This window comes from Aythya marila (genome assembly GCF_965140915.1).
Source record: "Aythya marila genome assembly, chromosome: 1".
Classification (NCBI taxonomy): domain Eukaryota; kingdom Metazoa; phylum Chordata; class Aves; order Anseriformes; family Anatidae; genus Aythya; species Aythya marila.
The window spans coordinates 6251004-6269731 of NC_139042.1; the positions used below are offsets into that span (position 1 = coordinate 6251004).

The 18728-nt window shown below is 38.5% G+C and overlaps 1 protein-coding gene across 1 annotated transcript in view; it reads left to right on the plus strand.

Annotated features, from left to right (window-relative positions):
- DLG2 (discs large MAGUK scaffold protein 2) overlaps positions 1-18728 on the plus strand; it is a gene marked incomplete at its 5' end in the record, with an annotated part of 1037476 nt that overhangs the window by 8519 nt on the left and 1010229 nt on the right. Inside the window, one exon of the mRNA XM_082764777.1 lies at positions 7193-7324. Coding sequence (XP_082620903.1) covers positions 7193-7324 — 132 coding nt within the window. The remainder of the gene's footprint in view (positions 1-7192; positions 7325-18728) is intronic.

Here is an 18728-nt window from a genome sequence, read left to right on the forward strand (position 1 = left end):
GAAACAAGAAGTTCAGGTGAAGCTAATTACACTTGCAGGCTTTCTCTCATTCTAGAAGGGGCTTCAGGGATCCAGAACCAGCTTGTGTATCTGAGACACAATCCGTGAAGCCAGGACAAGAAATGTGAGAAAAGATCACTAACAGTCCCCTCTTTACCTTCAACGTGGCTGGGAAAAAATGAGCTCTCTAGGAAAAAGGATTGGCCCCTGTGGGATTAATAGCTGATACCAGCAGTTGCTAAACCCTTCTGTGATCCCTGAAAAAAAGTGATCTAGTGGGAAGAAAGCAGATCCCACAATGAGCCGCTGGTAAGGGACAAGGGGATCTTTTTCTTTATTACAGTAAAGTAATACATAAGACAGATTATACACTATTAAGGTTTTTGTTTTGTTATTTGTTTGCTTTTGAGAGTTAATAGTATTTACAGGAAGAGGTGAGTAGAGGAAGGATACCTGTGGGATTGCAGGGGTCTGATATCCCCACCATCCCGTCTGGGCTGGGGGGCACCAGGAACGCGGCTTTGGTTGCAGGATGCTTTCTGCTAAGTGCTGGAGAAAAGTTTCCTCTGGTTTTATGCTGTGCCAGGCACTAACTGGTCTTTATATAGTTATCCTGTTCCTCGGGTAAGTACATTTAGTTAAGTTTTAAGGAATATATTTAAAACTCAAAAAAAAAAAGCAAGGTACAGGTAGCGTTTTAACAGAACAGATGTACGGTTACGTGCTGTAAAACCAAGCGTGAAGACACTCAGACAACAAACTGACATTGCAGCTAATTATCATGGAAAATGGAATTTTTTCATAAAGACCCAGTTTTCTTTATAGTAAATTGGACAAAAAGTCTGAGTCCTAGCAAACATGCCAAAAAAAGGAACCCAAGTGTTCTTTTCTGATCATTGCTTCCCTGGCCATTTGTGTGTGCATGTTGTAAAGCTGACAGTACTTCTGCTCGGCTTCATCCACCAGTCTGCTTTGTGGCATTCACAGGTCCTCATCCAGGCTTTGGAGACTGTTTTAAGATAAATTTAATTCCGGAAGAGGGAATAAGAGGCTTTGGAAATGTAAACCATGTACAAAAGTCCCAGGGGTTGGAACTGAGCACACAACATTGCTTTGTCCTGTAAAACTTGTGGTTGTACTTGCACAGCAGTTCTTCTCACAGCTTATCTGCCCTGTTTCTGGTTTGCTACCAGCATCAAAGTCTGGAACAGCAGTGCTTCACAGCTGAACTGCTCCTAAATCTCTGTTTTGCAGGAAGGCAGCCCGTGCGGGGAATTCACAAAGGCTGCGGTTGATCCGGGAGGCAACGCTTGCTTTTGCAGTTAACAGAGAGCATGGGGTTTCTTAGTGGGGCGACTCAGTGAAACCTTAACTTTCATTCCTGGAATGAAAAACCTTAAATTTCATTCCTTGAAAGAGTCACTGACTCAAGTTTAATCTCTGTAGGCCCTGTGGCAGCCACCCCTGGCTGCTCAGAGCCTAGTAATAAGCCTGTGGGGTAATCACTTTGACTTAAATGGTTAATCTCTCCATTTCTATCCACTTGGTTTCCCTAGCAGGACAGAAGATGGGCTCACTCGTTATACACGTTCCCAGAAGCAGTTATTTTTGACTCTTGTGCTTGCTTGTTGTGTGTGCTCATCACCCCTACATATTATTTGTCACATCCGTAAGGCCTTATGTTTCCTTGGGGTCAAGTAACCCGTATGGGGCCTTTCTCTGAGGGCTTATTAAAGCCATGTGTGAAGGGCCAGAGATGCTGAGAGCTTTCTGGTTTGTACAGGGCCACACATTCCCTGTCTGCTGGTCCTCTGCTGCCCCCCTTTTGAATCTCATTTATGTATATATACATATATACAATATACATTGGCATTTTTTAGTAATTCTCAAGGCTTTCCAAGCATTATAACCTGCAATTTTGTTTCTTTCTCTACTGTCTCAGTATACCGTTTCCTATGTTTCTTTCAAAAATTTAACTGGCTTTTCCCTCCAGGTTAGAAATTTCAGATTTTACAGGGCAGTCTCATGAAGGAGTTGTAAAGCTCCGGTCTTCCATACGCAGGAGCACTGCGTGCTAACAGGATTTATCCCTCTGTGTTTGCTGTCTTGTGTGAAGATTAAGAAAGGTAAATGAGTTGTTGGTGGCTTAGGCTTGGATCAGAACCCCCCCCCCCCCCCCTTTGATCTACAACAACTCATTTTAAAATTTGGAGTTTTCCAGAGCCCAGGATCAAGTCTAGAGATTCTAAAATAAGAGGGGCAGGGAACAGGGTTTGCTCAGAGCTTTGGCTGTTCCATCAGTGATCATCTAAAGTAAGGTTTGAACCCCAAAGTACAAGTAGTTTTGGAGATCCTTTTCTTTTAAAGTTATCGAAGTTCACTGAAAAAAACTTCCTTGTTCTCTTTCCTGGTGCTCTGATTACATTTCTCACCTCTATTTTGGCTGCTGCTTTTTTCCTCCCCCATTCTTCATGCTTTTTTCCAGCTTTGATGCCCTACATTTTTGCCATTCTGGTTCTCCAAAAGCTGGAAAGAGTCTCTTGAAATAAGATGGCATATTTTTCTTTAAAATTCACCCATGCCAAAGACTTTGCTGATCAGAAACAATTACAATCTCTTTTTGGAAAGGGAAAAGACAACATTTTTCCATACCATTGTAGCCCTAAAGTTTTGTAGTTCACCAATTCTGATGCCAGTGAGAGGAAATGTAAGCAAATGTGGTCTTAAATTTGCCAACAAACTATCTTCTGAGCAAATCTGGTGTTCCCTGAGAGTCAGTGGTCATTTGAAACTACCTTGGGCTGGTGAAGGTTGCCATTAACCAGCTGACCGTGATTTCTTGCATGTGTGAGTCAGAAGTTTCCAGTTGCTGCTAAGTTTGACGTCATATTTGCTTTATTTTTCCATCTCCAGTAAAGCTGCCTTCTTTTGTAGCAGGAGTTTGATGGCTGTAGCAAACCTTCATGGATTGCATCAGAAGCTCTTGGAGGCTTGCAAGTGTTCAACTTAAAGTGTTCTTTACTTAAGTCAGTAGCTGAGCGTTGGGTTTACAGAGAGATATGAATGTACAAGGTACACCAGGCAGCTTGTTCCTCTGTAGTGATGCAGCAGTGGGGTTGTTTACACCAGTATAAAGTGCTTGTAAAATAACGATGCTCTGATTTCACAGCGTTTGTGTGCTTGTCTTTGCTGGGCGGTTGTAAGGGTGTCATCACAGGCACACCAGAAGCATGGAAGCTCCTACCTCAGTTTTGGTGTACAAAACTCCATTAAGAGTTCAGTCATCTAATTTGTCCAAAGTCTGAGCGCTCACCTGTTACACTTTCAGCGAACAATCTGATGCCCAAATTTTCCTTTGTCTTCTTCGGCTTCGTTTTCTCTTTCTTCTTTGTCTTCTTCATTGTCTTCGTCTTCTTCATCATCTTTGTCTTCTTCTTCTTTCATCAAATATATAACCATTGGCCCAGCAGAAGTTTCAGCCCTATAGTATGACTGCCTTTTTATGGAAGTTTAAAAATCAACATACATGAAAATGTTTTTATAAAGTGTGGAGACTATTAAAGTGTGGATTAATCTCTAGTGATCTCATCCAACTCCAAGGAAAGGATTTTTATTTTCTTCTCTTCCTTTTTTTTTTTTTCTTTTCATTTTTATATAAATCAACAGGTTATATTGAATGGAGACTCATTCTGTAAAAGATAAATTGTATATATATATATTAATGTGGTTACTCTTTAGATTTTTTGAGGGAGGAAACAGCTTACTAAAGAAATCCAATAAGCAAAGTTACTGATCTACAGTTTTCTGCCAGCGTCACATATCTCTGTGATTTGTTGCTGTAATCGCTTATTCCCTATCAGTATCATAAACCTCAAGTATTTGTGAACTGGTTAAAAAAAATATATAGTAATAAATTGAAATATTATTAGCTTGGATTAATTAATACTGTCTTAGACAAGATATCATAGGACCATAAATCCTCTTGTATCCTTAAAGAATTTTTCTTTTTTTTTTTTTTTTTTTTTTTTATTAAGATGTTTTGAGTATGATTTATTTAAACAAAACAGTTATGCAGATACTCTTGAGGATATATATGAGTTTCTGCAGGATTGTATCATCTGAGGGGTTCTTGTCCAAGGGGCCTCTCTAAGGCAATAGGTTCAGCTGTATGAGTCAAGGTCGGTGTAATTAGACTCCACGCAATGCTACACTTAGCTTTGCTTAACGTTTCAGATGAATGTGTTAATTTAAAAATATAATATGTAAAGAAACAGTAAGAAAAAACGGAGCTATGTCCATCAGATTTCATCAGAAAGAGTTAATGTTTATTTTTCAGTGGTCTTTTGTTAGCAGACAAAGGACCTACTTGGGATCAACACAACTGGGAACGGTAAATGCCCGTTGAAAAGGTTTGAGGTCTTGTTTGAATGAATGTGGATTTGGTATAAGCACTGAACCATGGAATAAACACTTCTTAGGTGTATTTATGATACATTTCGACTTATTTTGGCTGCTAAAAATTGCCCGTGTGCTCCAGTGGATATCATCATCGCATACATACAGCGATCAGATCCTCCATGAAAACCTGGAAGAGAAGAACGTGTAGGTAGTCAGCTTCAGAAACGTTTGTTTATTAATTAAAATGGCAAGGAATATTGTTCTTATTTAACTGTTGTGCTGCAGTGTGGGCAGTCAGCTTTGATTTATGCTTCACAGCTGTCAGCCCAAAAAGGCAGAAAGTACTGTCCATCCTCACCTGCTTCAGGTATAACTGGCAGCTGAAGGTAATCATGATCTTGGAGAGCGTGCTTGGTGTTCTTCAGACACGCTGTGTCTGAAGGCTATAAAGGAAAACTAGGCAGGAAGGTAGTTCCTTGAGCTGGGATTTAGCCAGGATTTAGAGTTAACACTAGAGCTGTGCTCTGTTACTTGTTCAATTTGTAGGGTTTGGGACTGTTTCGGGGTCCACTGGGAATAGGCTTTTTTTCATCTTGATGAACTGCAGAGCAATAATTTTGGTGAAAATAAAAACTCTGTTCAACCTCCCAGAAGGATGCTACTTATAAGAACTCTATTCAGCTGCCCAGAAGGATGCTACTTTTTTTTTGTTTTATTTTGTAGCTGTTTTTTTTTTTTTTTTTTTTTTTTGTATGTTTTTTAAATCAGAGCTGTACACTTTGGGGAAGGAATAGTGAATGATGGAGGGGATGTCAGCACTGTGCCCCAGGTGACTGAGCCAGCAGGAGTGGAATAACATCTTAAGCTCTTAACTAATGATTTAGTAGTGGGGAGCCAGAACTTGTATATAGACAAAATCAGAGGCATCACAGGGAGGTCAGATGCACTCTTATGAGCTCAGCAAAAAGTATAATGTTACTGGGATATCCAAGGCCAAAGAATCTGAGTTCATGTATAGAGGTAGTTACATATCCCCAGCAACTGGTTGGGAATACAGCAGTGGGTTGGTCTGGTTTGGTGGAACTGATTGTTAAAAAGTATTTTTGCTTTCTGCTTCTTGTAGCTGCTTTGTTTATGAATAATTTTGAGGATGTTGCTTCCTCCACCCCAAAAGCTCCAGCCTGGCAAGAGCTGTTCATGGCACAGCACCCTACTGCCTAGGAGAAACCACTTGTGCACAAAGGCTTGCTCGAGCCTTGGGCGAGCTGAGCACCCTCATCTATAACACTCAGTGGAAAAAAAAAACACACACAATTTTTGAGGGTGATTCACAGTGGGAGCCTAGCTCCAGTATTCAGAACTGGCCTTTAAATGAGCTGATTTCTCTCTGTGCATTGTAAGTGGGTACTAAGCTTGCTGAGTGCTTCAGGTTAAAGCCGGGCAAAAGATGTTATTCAAACCCTTATGTCCCCCGTGATGTGAGGAGAGTGAAAATAAATTACATCTTCTTAAACATCAACCATTGATTAAATGTTTCTCCTTTCATAATTTAAAGATGTTATCAGCTGAGTGCAAGTTGTGTCTTTTCCCATACTGTGAACTCATTTAATTGTTGCACTGCAGGGCTCACACTGAATAGATCATGTTCAAGGTCCTTGGTTGAACAAAGACAATCGATTTTTATATAGAGAAAAATAAATTTGCTCTCAGATAATTAGAAAAAACAATGATAAAAGCAGTCTGGTTTACCTTTCAAAGCATTTTGTCAGAACTTCATTGCATTTAATCTAGCTAAAGTGTCTGCACCTGTCCTATAATGAAGCTTATACTGAACTCCACTGTAAGAAATTTAGATTGAGCCACTTCTCTCATTATAATTATTAATTTATATATTTTGTTTACTGTTTGGGAATCTTATTGCAACTTGGTGGTAATATAATTACAACAGCATGTGCAGACATCTCGGTGTCATAGGTACGTATATGGACATTTCTACTTAGGATGGGAGAAGGAAAGGTTAAGTCTGATTCTCCATTTTCCTGTACATTTATTTATATCAAATGACGATATTTGGATTTCATATGATTTTATATGTCACTCATGTTCTCAGCAAATGACTATACAAAGACAATAGCAGCAGGAGAAAGAGAGCTCTGTTTTCCTGGCCTCTTCCAGAAGGCTGGGTTGCTCCATTTGAGCCAACACATGAATGCAAGTCTGCTATCAAAGTCTCATTTTCAGCAAAGAGGTAGATAGCAATTCTGTGTAGCGAGGGAACAAAAATAAAAGAACCCTCTTGGACACCTGCCTTTCAGATACACATTTGCTATTCAGAGAACAGAGAATTGAATGCTTCAGATGCCAAGCAAAGACTTTCATGTCTTCTCTGAATATATTTTAAGGCCAGTTTTCCTGCACAGATATCCATAATGGTTATTGCCTATAATTTTGTAGCTTCTGCAAATTGTAATTTGGTTCAAAACCCATAGCTTCCAGCTGGTTTTGGATAAATGAAAGCTAAACACTTGTTGTAGATGTTATTCAAAAGATCATTTTCCTTTTGCAGGGTTCTCAGATATGCAGTATTCTTCCTGTTTTGGCGATGGGTCAGTTTCTCCATATTGCCTGAGTTTTAAGGTTCAGGGCATGCACCTTACGAGAGAATGCAACACCATTTGGTGTTAATGTTCCTACATGTGTGAACAAATGCCTTTAGAAATGTGGGGGCAGTCTTTGGGCATTTAAATATGTTCCTGAATCAATAAAAACTGTTTTTGTACTTGTTCATTTTTAGATACTGACCGTGCTCTAGTGCTGCTGGAAGAATATTGTAAAAAACTGAGGAAGCCAGAAGAGCAACAATTGAAAAAAGCCATCAGAAAAGTGATGGGCATCTTTAAGAGCAGCTTGTTTCAGGCACTTCTAGGTAGGTACTAATATTTAATGCCTTTGTATGCCTTTGAAGGCCAGACCCAGGTCAGACCTTGTAACATTCCTCTTACTGTGCACTCTTTAATTTGTATTTACAATGCAACAGCATGTTGAGATGATCCTTCTTGGTTCACTGTGAAGAAACTCATTGTCCTAATATTTCAAAGGTATTTGCTTATTTATAGTAAAGGAAAGTGTAACCAAAAAGCTCATGCAAGATAGGGCATCGAATCATTATTCCTAAACCTTGCTGCTTTCCTTTTGTTTAACGGAAATTGTTGAACCAGAGTAGGATATAACTATGCAAAGTTGAATGTGAAGCTGCATCTCCACACAGGTGAATGACCAAAGTTTTGCTGATTTTCATCTTTTCTAGATTTTATCATCTAAAATCTTTGCATCTTTTGCATTATGTTTGATGGAAAATGTCAGCCAAAGAAACTCAGAAATTAGTCAAGAAAAAATGCACAGGCACACAGTGAAAATGGCCAAATGGTCCCATCCATGTGACATTGCAGTGTTCAGATAGCGCTGGTCCAACACTCAGTTTTTCTTCGACGTATGTGGAAGTCACTGTAAATGACAGCATTTGTCAAAACAGAGCACTTGACGTGTTGGAGTTTTATGTAAAATAACTTTTCTGAGTTATTATACATAAAATGTTTTCAACATCATGAACTTCCTGATGTGGTCTCTATTGTTCTGTAGTGCTTGTGCTGCCAGTCCTGGGATGTGGTGACAATAAGTGTGTGCCACGCTTGCTCTACCTCTCTCTGCCCTCTTGCTCGCAGTGCATTGACCCCTTAGTTTTTCATTCCTTCGCAAACATCTGTAAATTTTGTGGAGAATTAATCTGAAGGGAGCATTTCTTAACACAAACAATGGCAGTGGAACCACATGTTCCCTCCGGTTACGGTTGTTTGAGGCCAGATTGACAATTGTGCTCATTGCAGAGCTACAATCAGTAGTAGTTAGGGAAAAATTTTGGTTATACATCATAAAAGTAGAAGTACATGAATACAACACTATTACTGTGAAGATGAGGGAGGTCTGTGAAGACTTTCTGTAACTTCTGTAGCATTTATGAAAAATGTATTTACCTGTCTCTAACATTTCCTGCAAACAAATTAATGTCAATACTAATTTACTTGTATTTTTCCTTGGCTTACTTAAAGTCATTAGCTTTATTTTATAAACCCTGCATAATTGTTATTTATTATTTTAAAAAAGTTACTACATTTGTACCTAAACAGTATTTACCAAATAGTAATAAATACATCTGAAATGAAGAACGAAAAAAAGATGGGAAGTTTCTATGTTATTTTCATGAAGATAACTGCGAATATCAAAGTATGTATTGAAGAGATACACAAGTCTCAGAAGCATTGTACATCTGTACATCGACTTCTGCGGTACTTTGAAGTAATCCTTCAAAGTGTTCTAACAACATATGTGCTTCGTGTGTGGCTACACTGCAATATTTTATGATGTATTACATATGCCAGGGATGGGAAGGTGATTATAGCTATATTAAGGTTGAGTCCAAAGAACAAAGAAAATCATTTGATTGCCACAGTTACAGATTGAGGAATACAATGGTGTGACCTTAGATAGCATTTTGATTTGTAGGACTTTGGGTGTCTTTTCATTGTCCTCAAATGCTTCATTATATAAAAGAGACTTGGAAATTGCCAGGCGTGTTCAAATTCTCACATTATTACATTTGGTTTGCTATTTGGTTGGTCTAGATTCTGGAATAAGACAAAACAGTGACCTCTCATCAATATTGTAAATGTGGAGGATGATGTTATTACACAATCAATAGAGAGGTTCTTGCATAATCATCATTTCAAAAAGCTCCACTTCCATGACATGTGTTTTAGCTTCCCATCGTAGTTTCTTCCATTCGTCTATCAATAAGACCATCCAAAGAAATGCTGAAGGCAGAACTCTCTGTCTCATTTTAAGTTCTGTACTGCTAAAGTACCTTTTTTGTGTGTGTGTATTTACAGAATGTCTAAAACTCCTGAAAATGTCCATTTTTGAGAATACAATGTGTCCATTTGTGAGAGTAAAATCACACAAAATGTGATTCCTGACAGAATTGTTAATCTGGATGCATAAGTTTTCATTCCTACCAGATGTAAAGTTAATAATATTTTAAGTGCCAAATTCAGTTGTTGTAGATCCTACAGCTTCAACAGAATTTGAGTCCTTTATGAATAAATTCAGCTATTGTAACCATCCCTGTCCTTTACATCTGTGTTCAACTCTAGTTAGCTTCCAAAATGCTTTAAAAATCTATAGGATGTCTTTATGTTGAGTATACAAGAACCAATAAAGAGTAATGTAATGTAATAAGAGGTACTCTTCAAATCTGAGCACCAAAGTTTAAGTGTTGTCTAGTTCCTTTTGTTCTCAAATTTATGCTTGTGTGGTTTGATACTACCAGCCATGTTTGAACTTGGACTCTTGATTTTTTCTTATCCTCATTGTGTTTCATAAATATTGACTACTGAATTTAGGAGTGAGAAAAATGAGGACTCGATATTTTTCATAAGCACAGTCTACACATGGATGAAGTGACCACAGATATGGAAGTGAAACGTCTGTAAGTGATTTACAAAAGGATTATTGATGCATTGTTCTTTTGCATTTTAATGTGTGTTCAAAAACATCTCTTTTTCCCTTCAGGCTGTTCTTGTTGCTAGACTTCTTGCTAGAGTTGCTGTGTTTGGTTACAGCTGAGTTGGTTGTCAAGAGGCACATTTTCAAAGCGACATGTGGAGCCGTAGTCTCTAGAGTCCCATTATACTCAAGCGGCCCAAACACAATTCTTTGAAATTTCAGCCCTCAGTTTCTAAGAGGATGAAGGAGGAAAAGCTCTTTGGAAGGAGTGTGGAAAGGGAAGAACTCCTATTTAGATATTGACATTACTCTTAAGTCAATTCCAAATTATTTTCACCAAAAAGATTGCACCAATCCTTCTATGCATGGTGAGAGGGAGAGTTACAGTTTGGTTCTTATTATGAGCTCATAAGGATTTTTGTTTTTTGAAGGGGCATCCGTAGCTACACAACATTAAATTGATAGGATGCTCCCAAACTGTAGCACATGTTATTTTTTCAGAAGTAACCCTATAAGGAAAAGAAAATGAAACCTGCAGAAATCTGAATGTTTCATCTGTTCGGATTATCTCATAATGGGACATCTTGGAGTCATTGTGTAGAGATCAAAAAGAAGAACTATAAAAGAGAACAATAATAGTCATCTGGACATTTCAAAACATCTTTTTTTTTCCATTCTATTCTTTATGAAGAACACACAGTTTAGTACAATCTTATTCTAAAAATCTCTGCTATATATTTGCCCAGTCCTCAGTTCATTAAGAAAAGTGCATCGTTTTACAGCTTAGAAAGCTGTTCTGTGGAATGAGAATGGATGAAAGAGGTTTATGTCAGAGGGTTGTTTATTTATTTATTTATTTATTTTTGGTAGATGCATCTCTATAAAACATCATTTTGTTTCTAGCAGGAATTAAAGTGCCACAAATAGCTGTAATCATCTTATGCAGTATTAGGTGAAAACTAATCTCTATAGGTTTTTCTAAAATTCGGATAAACCCAATCTGTAGAGGATGACGTATTTCCTGAGGACTTTTAAACCATGTCTTATCTTTATTTTTTTTTTCTCATGCTTGCATAACTTTGCCTGAATTTTAAATTGGCAAATTTTCAGCTACAATCTGCATCATGTTTTTTTTTTTTTTTTTCTTTTTTTAATAGCATTGTACCATTTCTGCAGAATAATGTGGATGTTATAAAACTGCCTGCCTTAAAAGTTGCTGTAGTAAACACTACTGTAAGGATTACATAATTTACTGGTCATCTGTGACACAGCCTGTATTTAGAGATTTAGGATATAATTTTATGGTTTTAGTAAGAGGGGTTTTTTAGACTTCTTACCTCATTCAGCTCACTTTTAAATAAGCCCTGTTATAACAATCCATTTTAAAAGAGCCACCATGTCTTTTAAACCAGGTCGTAAAGGAAGTCAGGTTTTTCTTCTGTGTTCACATATTCTTTTTCTAAAAAATGTTTGTGTAAATTAAGTGGCAGTGTAACTCAACAGTGCTGAATTGGTATCCAAACTTCCAAGAATATGTGCCTTGTGATCCTCTGTGTTACTGGAGAGCGTTACAGGATAGATAGGGTATATAAAGACCTAAAATACAGCCATTTACTGCTTTAGGAGAGCCTAAGCAAGTCCTCATTGCTTTATTTTTTTTATGGTGTTTTAAAACCAGTAAAATACATATTGATTAAAAAATAAAATAGCCATTGACAAATGGAAACATTTAGTACAGGGAGCATGAAGCAGGTCAAGAGCTTGGCTTCATATGGCCTTGTCTTAGTTTGATTGACTTTGGTGGCTAAGAATTTGTGGGCTGTGACTGAAACTCCCCCTGCATATAGGGCATTTGCTAGAGCTCTCTCCTCTGCGGGTTACCCGATAAATGTAACTCACTAGGGAAACTTCTTCTCTTGATAAAGATACTTCTTTTCATGCTTAATATTACAAAAATTTGGCAATCTCAGGAAGATGTACAGATACAGACATGCATATGAAGATAGGAGGTCCTTTTAAACCATTAGGTCTCTTTTGTCTGAAACCCACATAAAATATGATCAAAATTCTAGACAGTACAAAGGTCTGGACAGACCTTTCTGCAGAAATGTTTCACTGAAGACCTAGAGACACTTTTGAGGGTGTGGAAACGTAGAGGTGTAATTATAATGCTTATGCGAGGGTATGTCTACAAGGTGTCAGTGACAATTAAAAGCAAGGAGATGGCTTTCAATGGAAAATGTTTAAACTTCAGGATAGTTTAGATTTGAATTGAATCCGAAGAGGAACCTGTCATAGAAGTAAGGTTGGGATGTTGAAACATGCCCCTGACACAAAAGGAAAGTTGCTAAGAATGAAAAATGGGGAAGCTTTCAGTAGATGTAGCCATGCATGTCAGTTAAGAGTAATGATTAAGTAGCCCCCATTTGTTGGCTTTAGGGCTGAGAAGAAAAACTATGCTGTTGGCCATATAGAGAAAGGAGGAATGGAACAATAAGGAATTTGTGTAGGCATGTTCAGTTTAAGGAGAGACTGTTTAAATAGTGACAGAAGGAAATGTGAGACTAGAGGGAAGGAGATGGGTCAGGATGGGGGAAGAGATGCTTGAGGAGCAAGATAAATTATGGGAAGAGCAGGAAACGTGCCACGTGGGCTGGACAAGGAGCCTGCAATGAACCAGGTGTTGAAGAATGATAGTAGAAGCCAGGGGAGAAGTCGGGATAATGCAACACCTCAAAAATCCCGTGCTGGTCATACGTGGTAGTACTGGTCTCCCATGTTAAAAGCTCTATGAGATTTGCATAAAAAGAATATAAATAATTGATAAAATTGTGGTTATCATTTGTTTCTATGATCCATCTTTAAGAAATTCTGCAGTCACTTTCAGGCTTTTTTCCAACAACCACCGAGATCAGAAATGTACTTCTTCCTTCAGTGTGAGATCTGACATTCATGGGACAACGGAAAACAAGGCAATACCAAATTGCACGAGGCTGCCGACTCAGCTGAGTTGAGGATATCAAACTGAGGCAAATCACCTTTGTAAAGCCCTTGCCTGTACCAACCATCCTCATTCTGCAGAAAGAACCATCTCAGCACTTACTGCCGTGTCAGTTCTTCAGGGATATAAAAGGTATTAAATGAATTGCTGTACTGGGGAGGCTTTTCAATAGGAAAGCATAACGGAGTGTTATCTATTCCTACTTGCCAGGCTTGCTCTCCATAGGTGTTTTTACCCCACTTATGCATTCAGCATGTTTAGCTACTTACACTGCTCTTGAATGTAAGGTCACTGATCTCATGTTATTGTTCTTGAGACTTAATCTCAGTGAGCTGGTTTCTGGTCATGTCAAGCTATTTCGCCTCGTGTAATGACACTGAATTCCAGAGGAGTTAATCCAGTACAGCCAAGCCCACATCTGGTCCAGGGACATTCAGCAATTCTCTTTCCGACGGCCTGAATCCAGCATTCACTAAGTCAACAGAAAAACTCTCATTGACTTCGTCGGATCGTGCCATTGGAGAGAACTTTCCAGAGATTTATATTCAGACTTTTCCAGGTTGAGAAATAAAGATTCTTCTATAGTCATATATAAATGAAGATTATTCTATAGCCTTCTCAGGCTATTACAAATGTCAAGAAACAAAAAAATACGTGCAAAAAACCCTTCAGAGCTCTGTCACACTTGAGAAGCGCTCAAATGACATCTCTGACAATGGGGAAGCCTGTTATTACTCCTCACAGAGTCCTACTTTCCCAAACTGGCATCTTTCTTTGTTGCAGCATAAATTAAAGCAGAACTGAAATTTAAATTCAAGGGCAGCTTTTGTTTTGCCTGAAGACAGCTGCAGCTGCTTTTATTTGTCGAGTCCAATTCTCTTAGTAAGCAAATTTGTGCTTTCTCTCAAAAGAGCTAGAGGTAGCAGTGCTAGATCTTTGGGATGATTTGAAGCCGTCTGATCTTTTTCGACGAGCTGGGGGCTGGACCACAGCCAGCTGGTGGGGCTAACCCTCGCATCTTCCCAGCAAAAGTCAGGTTGCATAGAGTAAATTGTTTATTCCAAAAAATGTTAGATCTATTGTACCTGCTTTCCTATGTGTTTTGGCCTACCACTGTTTTTCATCCCATAGCAGTGAAATTTTCCCAGAAATATCTTTATTTGTCTCCAACTCTTCTGGCTCTCCCAAGCCCGGGGTACCTGCAGAGCCTTTGGGGGAGCTGGGGCTTCTTCACTTCTGCCGAGCTGCATTGACATTGGGCAGAGCATTCAAAGTTAGTTGGTAAGAGCTGGCTGACGGATGCACATGCAGGAAAAGGACAGACAGACATCACATTACTGTAGGGAAATCAGGCTGAAAAATCCAGAGACTGGAGTTTTACCAGAAGTCTGAAATGTTACCGAGTTTCTGAGCTGTGTCTGTGAAGAAGCAGCTGATGTGACTGAACAGGGTGATAGGTACTTTCTTCAAGACTCCCTTTTTCCCCACAGCAAGTTGGACCTATTGATCGTTTGGATACTCCCGAAATAAATTGGCTAGTCTGTTAGAGCTGTTAAGGTCTTTGAATACAATCAGGCTCTGCAGGGCTAGGTGATGTCCTCTATCAGATCTATCAGGAGTTGGACTTGATGGTCCTTGTGGGTCCCTTCCAACTTGGGATATTCTGTGATTCTGTCATCTTTGAAGGTCCCTTCCAACTTGAACTGTTCTAGCATTTTGTAAATATTTCTGCATTTGCACAAATCTCAGAATTGTTTTTGCCCATGGGACCTGGCTGGGTGTTGCAGTGGCGTCGTACAAGGAACAAGCAGGGCCAGGACACTGGTCTGGCTAGCCAGCCTGGAGACATGGGGAGCTCTGGGAGAAGCTCCCATGACAAGTTCTTAATATTAAAGCTGTTTGGTTATTGTCTTTGTGTGAAGATGCGTGTGGGAAGAGTTGGGATTCTTGTGTGAGTACCCAAAAGTCAGTTTTTGCTTGAAAGGCTTTAATTTTTAAACAATCGTGGATTACCAGAAAAGACCTGAACTCAAAAGTACAACGTCTTAAATTTGTGGGAATTTTGATTGTGAACTCATCCTTGCTGTTGACTTTTTCCTTAATGAATTGAACAAAACCTCTGGGTATGAATGCTGATGGACTCTGAAAAATTCAGCATCCCAGCTGGGCTCTGTCTTTTGACTCTTGGCCTATCTGTATACACGAAGAAACCGATTACAGCACTGATACAACCTAGGTAATACATAATCACTTGTAATCCTGATGCAACCCTCTGCTCATGTTTTGCTGCCTTTTAGCCCATGAATGATAGCATTTCCACCTCATACAAGGAATTTGGGAGCTTTGTGGACTTTCCTCATTTGAAATGCAAAAGCCGTGCATTCAAAATAAACCATTTTTAAGATGAGTCTTTAATATGAGCAATGTGGTAATTATTGAGCTTGTTAGTTTTCAATATCCAGCATAGAATAAAAGCTGGTTTTGTTCCTGTAGATTTTTTTTTTTGAGAGTGTCTTGGCCATATGTATTCTGTGTATAATTGGAATTAATAAAATGCAGTTGCAGCAGCTGTCGTTGTATGGCTGCTGTCCCAGCATGAAGCTTGTCTTTTTCTTTGCATTAAATAGGGATAGCCCTTTATTGTTGGTTTGTGATGAGAACTAGAGACAAATTATTTAGAGATGCATTTAGATAATCTGGTTTTATTTTGAATAATGTATTCTTTTACAAGCTGGGGGAATATAAAGAGACAATGAGGTTATCATTATTGCTTTTCTTTGTGTATGTGTTAAATAAAGACTGAATTTATATCTTGCTATTGTAGTTTGTACATCTACTAATAAAATGGAAGAAAATAATCTGGAGCAGACAGTTCCATCAGCAATCCTTATGTTTATTTTTGTCAGCAGAGCCGTTCTCCCTCTCTAATGTTTTGGTCTCTGAAGTCATTTTAGGTTAGTCTGTGATGTGATTCTTCTTTAGTGAATATAACTTCTTAAGAAGATTCATGGTAATTTTAAAACCACAGAAATAATTTAGCCTTTGAGAATCGTATACCTCACGGCTTTCAAAGGTGTATCAAATGAACCTAGGTTGTTGCTTGGTGCCACTCCTGTGACTTTTGGGAATTCCAAGGCTCTGCTTTTCTTACCCTTGTCAGTGAGGTGCTTCCCCTGTCACAGAAGTCAGTGAAAAACCCTGAGTTAGGTCATTCAAGTGCAGTTGGGATTGGGAACTAAATAGTAAGATGCATGGAAGTAAACTAGGTCAGAATATATGTACATATAGGATTATGTATATATCTAGCTATTTATAACTTAAATAGAGATACATATACACACACACACACATATATAAGTATCTGTTTCATATTTATCTCAAACTTTTACTGTAGTTAGCTCAGGTATGATTCTGTACTTTGGAGATCTGGTGGGTTTTAAAACATGTCTTTATAAGAAATGCTTCAAAACGTGTTCTTTGTGTTTATTCTGTCATGGAGGGGTCCATTTTCTGCAGCTGCATTTGGGCTGTCAGCCTGATCTGCCACCAAGATGACTCTGAGATCTGCTCAGAGAAGTCTGAATTGTTCTTTCCTGTCTCTGTCATCATAGGTGTGTGGTTTTGAATTTCTGCTGACGTAGTTGATTAAAGTATATTTCATTGCATAAAATCTCAGGCATTAGAAATAAAATATAGTTGTTATAATACTAATTATGTTATGCTACACAGGAATGATGTGGTATGTAAAAACAGTGTGAAAATAGCAGAATTAGGGCTGTGGTCAGAGGTTGGGCACTGCTGTAACTAAGGTAGTGTCTGTGAGTTTAGTTCAGTTCCCATGTATCTGACCCTAACTCCATCTGCAACAAGGAGTATTGTTATTCCAGTAAGACTGTCCCAGTGTCTCAGTTTGAGCAATTTAAAGGTGAGGATGATTTGATGGGTGATCATTATGGAAAAATACAGTGGATGTGACTTCTTGATCATCACAGAGACTCAAAAGAGTCAGATCTAATCAGTAGGATCAAATTCCCCAGGGTGGCATTTGATGTTCTTAAGGAAAAGAACCTTCAAGAAATCTTCTTAACCTTCTCAGCCTTCCAGCCCCTGTGAAGAATGATGCTCAGAAAATATCCCCAGCGCAGGCCCATTCATATGCTGAATAGATAGCCAAGTGTGAGAACAAAGAGAAAAACAGGATGTGATCATGTACTTACATTTAATCGTGACTCTTTCTTACCTTGGAGAGTTACCTTTACAACCTTTATCAGTGTTTTGAAGTTAACTTTACATGGTGATTTCCTAGAATCTGAAAAAATTCCATCGTGTGTAGATATTGATGACACAGAATTGCTTTTTCCTGAATTACTTTTATTCTCCAATGTTGAAGTGATATATTGAACTGTAACTTCATTCTTTTTCCTCTTTAATCTTTGTCCAAACCCACAAGATTTATCTGTTTGTATTCCTTTCATCATTTCATACCTAACCTGCCTTCAGAGGATTTACTTAGCTATCAGTTTTGGCTTGGTAGACTGTATTTCTCATGCCTGTTTATTTATATATTTTTTTCTTATAAGCAATTAGTTTGTGTTTTAAATCTTGTAAATACAATTTTAAGGAAATAAATACACTTGGAAAAAAAGCAAATTTTCTCTTTAAAAAGTAGTCCAAACCTTTCTGTAAAGTTTAGAGTGACATCTTGTGGTAACACTGATTTCAAATATGCATGTCTATTAGTATTTTTTTTTTTATTTTGTCCACAGTAAGCATTGTTTTCTGCTTAAAATGTTACAGATTACTTAGGAGAAGGGCATAAAGACTTCTGAGTATCACCAGGGCTCTTGTGAGATCAGAGAAAACATTGCTGTCTGGTGTAAGATGTCTTAGGGTTGTGCTTTTCTTTTACTCCCCAAAGTTTAACCCATGAATACCTGTGAGCTCCCAGTGATTTGAACTTCAGTTCAAGATTTTTAATGCTCTTCCAGCCATTGGACACTATCGTTTGGAGGCTCTCAAAACAGTTTCAGAAAGCCACAATGCCAAAGCAAGCAGGAGCACTGCATCTTTTAGCAACGTCTATTTGGGCTATTCAGTAGTTATCCAGGTGCCAACACCCTCTCATTACTGATCTCATTAATTCCCAGCCAATGGGAAATGTACAGAAGAACAAACACTGATAAAGGCAAGCAAATCTTTACTGCTGGATTAATAGACCTGCTTCCTTTTAGCTGAACATAAATATGTCCAGCAAGGAGGATTTGCTAATGGAGAAACAAGTAAGGCCATTCAAGATCCCTACTGCCGTTGCATGTATGATCCCTAACTATGGATCAGATGTTGATGTACCAGGTGGTGTAAGTGCACCAAAACCAACCACAGCCAAAGAACTAGCACGTGCCCAGACTACAGTGTTGTGCAGTATATTTAAACAAAATACAAATATTTTCAATGCAAAGTGGGAATGTAGAATGGCTTTGTGCTCAGAGCTTTGACTCTATAAAATGATGACTTTACCATAGTGCTTCACCTAGCAGATTGAATACCTGGCTACAGAATTGTTTAGGAACAAACACATGTCCTTTCTAAGAAATAAATTATTTTTGGGGAAACTGATTCATTAATGCATGTCAAGTGAAACTTTGCATGGCTGCAAAGTGCATAGAAAGCCCCTCTACCATTTCTCCATAGCGCATCTCTGATAATGGGTGGTCCTAATTCTGCTGTCACAGGCTGTGAATACGAGATACTTGATTCAGAAAAGGATTCT